Genomic DNA, 4,746 nt, shown 5'->3' with positions numbered 1-4,746 from the left:
AAACTCTTAATGATGCTCATTTCTTCTGAATATTTTCCTGAATCCTTCTTCATGGTTTAAACAGGTAGGATGGGATGAATCAACAGCTGGAGATAGGCCAAGCCGAGTATCCATATGGGAAATCGAACCTGTTATAACTCCTTTTTACATATGCCCTCCTCCATTCTTTAGACCTAAGTACCCGAGGCAACCGGGAATGCCAGGTGAGTTTATTCCTTTCCATCTTCTTCTTTTTCCATAGATCTTTGTCTAGTTTCCGGAGACTAACCGTGGAAGTCTGTTGCAGATGATGAGTTGGACATGGAAAACGCTTTCAAAAGAGCAATGCCTTGGATGGGAGAAGAATTTGGGATGAAAGACGCACAGAGTTCGATGTTCCCTGGCTTAAGTCTGGTTCAATGGATGAGTATGCAGCAAAACAATCCGTTGTCAGGTTCTGCTACTCCTCAGCTCCCCGCCGCGCTCTCATCTTATAACCTACCAAACAATTTTGCTTCCAACGACCCTTCCAAGCTGTTGAACTTCCAATCCCCAAACCTCTCTTCCGCAAATTCCCAATTCAACAAACCAAATACGGCTAACCATATCAGCCAACAGATGCAAACACAACCAGCCATAGCGAAATCTCAACAGCAACAACAGCAGCTGCAACAACTACAGATGTCACACCAACAGCTGCAGCAACAAGGGATTTATAACACAGGTTCCATTAACAATGGTGTGAATGCTGTTGCTAACCAAGTCTCTAGTCAAAATCCACACCAATCTACTGGATTCTCTCAGTCGCAGCTTCAGCAACAGTCAATGCTCCCTAATGGTGCTAAAATGACACACCAGAACATAAACTCAGCGGGGAATAAAGGCTTGACATCATTTGCACAAGAATTGCAGTTTCAGCAACAACTGGAATTGCATAACAGTAGCCAATTATTAAGAAACCAGCAAGAACAGTCCTCTCTGCATTCACTACAACAATCTCTGTCCCAAAATCCACATCAGCTCCAAATGCAACAACAATCGCCAAAACCAAGTCCTTCACAACAGCTTCAGTTGCAGCTACTCCAGAAGCTACAGCAGCAGCAGCAACAGCAGCAGTCAATTCCTCCAGTAAGTTCATCCTTACAGCCGCAGTTATCGGCGTTGCAGCAGACACAAAGCCATCAATTGCAACAACTTCTGTCATCTCAGAATCAGCAGCCCTTGGCGCATGGTAATAACAGCTTCTCAGCTTCAACTTTCATGCAGCCTCCACAGATTCAGGTGAACCATCAGCAACAGGGACAAATGAACAACAAACCTCTTGTAGCCCCCGGAAGATCACATTCTGGTCACACAGATGGAGAAGCTCCTTCTTGTTCAACCTCACCTTCCGCCAATAACACCGGGCATGATAATGTTTCACCAACGAATTTCCTCAGCAGAAATCAACAACAAGGACAAGGTGTATCTGTATCTGCATCTGATTCTGTCTTTGAGCGTGCGAGCAATCCGGTTCAAGAGCTTTATGCAAAAAACGACAGCCGGATCAATCAAGGCCTAGTGAATTTGAAGAGTGCTGGTGAACAGTTCAAATTTAAAGGCGCAGTAACAGATCAAATCGATGTATCCACAGCGGGAACAACGTATTGTCCTGATGTTGTTGGCTCTGCACAGCAGCAACAGACTTTCCCACTACCATCATTTGGTTTCGATGGAGATTGCCAATCTCATCATCCAAGAAACAATTTAGCTTTTGCTAGTAATCTCGAAGCCGTAACTCCTGATGCTCTGTATTCTCAAAAGGACTTTCAAAACTTGGTTCCCAACTATGGCAACGCACCAAGAGACATTGAGACAGAGCTATCCAGTGCTGCAATCAGTTCTCAGTCATTTGGTATTCCCAGCATCCCCTTTAAGTCAGGATGTTCAAATGAGGTCGGTGGCATCAATGATTCAGGCATCATGAATGGTGGTGGACTCTGGCCCAATCAGACTCAACGAATGCGAACATATACAAAGGTTAGAGATCTTTGTCTCCCTTTCCAAAGCTATAATCTTTTGCCTCTTAAGCTTTGAATGTTAAAATGCTGAAATTTGTTAATCTTAATACTTGAAGGTTCAAAAACGAGGGTCAGTAGGAAGATCAATAGATGTTACCCGTTATAGCGGCTATGATGAACTTAGGCATGACTTAGCAAGAATGTTTGGCATCGAAGGACAGCTCGAAGATCCGCTAACCTCTGACTGGAAACTCGTCTACACTGATCATGAAAACGATATATTACTCGTTGGTGATGATCCTTGGGAGTAAGTTCCAGACCTTAAAAATCTCTCTACATCAATCAAAGATTCAACAACAGCTCTTAAAGAAAAAGAAATCTCAGAATAAAACAAGAATCCACAATTCTGATGATGCTTGTCTGTTTGTTTTCTCAGGGAGTTTGTGAACTGCGTGCAAAACATAAAGATACTATCATCAGCAGAAGTGCAGCAAATGAGCTTAGACGGAGATCTTGCAGCTATCCCGGCCACAAACCAAGCCTGCAGTGAAACAGACAGCGGAAATGCTTGGAAAGTACATTATGAAGACACTTCTGCTGCAGCTTCATTCAACAGATAGAAAAAAAGATAAGATGCAAATAGACCAAATCAACTTACATCGAGANGCAGTTATCGGCGTTGCAGCAGACACAAAGCCATCAATTGCAACAACTTCTGTCATCTCAGAATCAGCAGCCCTTGGCGCATGGTAATAACAGCTTCTCAGCTTCAACTTTCATGCAGCCTCCACAGATTCAGGTGAACCATCAGCAACAGGGACAAATGAACAACAAACCTCTTGTAGCCCCCGGAAGATCACATTCTGGTCACACAGATGGAGAAGCTCCTTCTTGTTCAACCTCACCTTCCGCCAATAACACCGGGCATGATAATGTTTCACCAACGAATTTCCTCAGCAGAAATCAACAACAAGGACAAGGTGTATCTGTATCTGCATCTGATTCTGTCTTTGAGCGTGCGAGCAATCCGGTTCAAGAGCTTTATGCAAAAAACGACAGCCGGATCAATCAAGGCCTAGTGAATTTGAAGAGTGCTGGTGAACAGTTCAAATTTAAAGGCGCAGTAACAGATCAAATCGATGTATCCACAGCGGGAACAACGTATTGTCCTGATGTTGTTGGCTCTGCACAGCAGCAACAGACTTTCCCACTACCATCATTTGGTTTCGATGGAGATTGCCAATCTCATCATCCAAGAAACAATTTAGCTTTTGCTAGTAATCTCGAAGCCGTAACTCCTGATGCTCTGTATTCTCAAAAGGACTTTCAAAACTTGGTTCCCAACTATGGCAACGCACCAAGAGACATTGAGACAGAGCTATCCAGTGCTGCAATCAGTTCTCAGTCATTTGGTATTCCCAGCATCCCCTTTAAGTCAGGATGTTCAAATGAGGTCGGTGGCATCAATGATTCAGGCATCATGAATGGTGGTGGACTCTGGCCCAATCAGACTCAACGAATGCGAACATATACAAAGGTTAGAGATCTTTGTCTCCCTTTCCAAAGCTATAATCTTTTGCCTCTTAAGCTTTGAATGTTAAAATGCTGAAATTTGTTAATCTTAATACTTGAAGGTTCAAAAACGAGGGTCAGTAGGAAGATCAATAGATGTTACCCGTTATAGCGGCTATGATGAACTTAGGCATGACTTAGCAAGAATGTTTGGCATCGAAGGACAGCTCGAAGATCCGCTAACCTCTGACTGGAAACTCGTCTACACTGATCATGAAAACGATATATTACTCGTTGGTGATGATCCTTGGGAGTAAGTTCCAGACCTTAAAAATCTCTCTACATCAATCAAAGATTCAACAACAGCTCTTAAAGAAAAAGAAATCTCAGAATAAAACAAGAATCCACAATTCTGATGATGCTTGTCTGTTTGTTTTCTCAGGGAGTTTGTGAACTGCGTGCAAAACATAAAGATACTATCATCAGCAGAAGTGCAGCAAATGAGCTTAGACGGAGATCTTGCAGCTATCCCGGCCACAAACCAAGCCTGCAGTGAAACAGACAGCGGAAATGCTTGGAAAGTACATTATGAAGACACTTCTGCTGCAGCTTCATTCAACAGATAGAAAAAAAGATAAGATGCAAATAGACCAAATCAACTTACATCGAGATCATTCCAGGCCGTCGCAAAGTACAACTTTTTTTATGTGTACTGCAAAGTGCAAACAACAAACTAAGAAGAAGAAGAAGATGAAAGATACTGCAAGGTATATATACATTTTTATAGGACAGTGATTTGATTTTTCTTTCTAACTTGAGATGTTGTTGTACTTTCTTGTTTCCATATTTATTATATATGTATGCTTGACAAAAAAAAAGAAAAAAAGAGAACAAGTCAACTAAAAAACAATGTAATGTGAATGTAATATTGTAATGTAACTAAAAACAATCATCTTCACTAATGATTAATCTTTGTTTCCTTTCTTCTTCTTCTTCTTCTCTTCAATGTATACTCTTCTTCTAGACTCAGGCCATTCAACAGATAGAAAAACAAAGATGCACATAGACCAAATCAACTTACATCGAGATCATTCCAGGCCATCGCAAAGTACAGCTCTTTGTTTTTTTAAATGTGTACTGTAAACAACAAACTGAGAAGGAGAAGAAGAAGACGAAAGATACTGCAAGGTATATATACATTTTTCTAGGACAGGACAGTGATTTGATTTTTCATTCTAACTTTAGATATTGTTGT

General features: G+C 41.5%; 1 protein-coding gene across 1 annotated transcript in view; it reads left to right on the top strand.

Moving 5' to 3' along the window:
* The window catches only part of LOC104743399 (auxin response factor 19-like), a 7,950-nt gene extending 3,490 nt beyond the window's left edge, over window positions 1-4,460 (top strand). The window contains exons 8-14 of the mRNA XM_010464486.2: window positions 22-203; window positions 287-1,998; window positions 2,096-2,286; window positions 2,416-2,596; window positions 2,650-3,516; window positions 3,614-3,804; window positions 3,934-4,460. Of these exons, the coding sequence (XP_010462788.1) occupies window positions 22-203; window positions 287-1,998; window positions 2,096-2,286; window positions 2,416-2,596; window positions 2,650-3,516; window positions 3,614-3,804; window positions 3,934-4,117 (3,508 nt within the window). The 3' untranslated portion in view covers window positions 4,118-4,460. The remainder of the gene's footprint in view (window positions 1-21; window positions 204-286; window positions 1,999-2,095; window positions 2,287-2,415; window positions 2,597-2,649; window positions 3,517-3,613; window positions 3,805-3,933) is intronic.

The sequence above is a fragment of the Camelina sativa genome, chromosome 14 (assembly GCF_000633955.1).
Source record: "Camelina sativa cultivar DH55 chromosome 14, Cs, whole genome shotgun sequence".
Classification (NCBI taxonomy): domain Eukaryota; kingdom Viridiplantae; phylum Streptophyta; class Magnoliopsida; order Brassicales; family Brassicaceae; genus Camelina; species Camelina sativa.
This window is presented reverse-complemented; position numbering and strand designations above follow the sequence as displayed.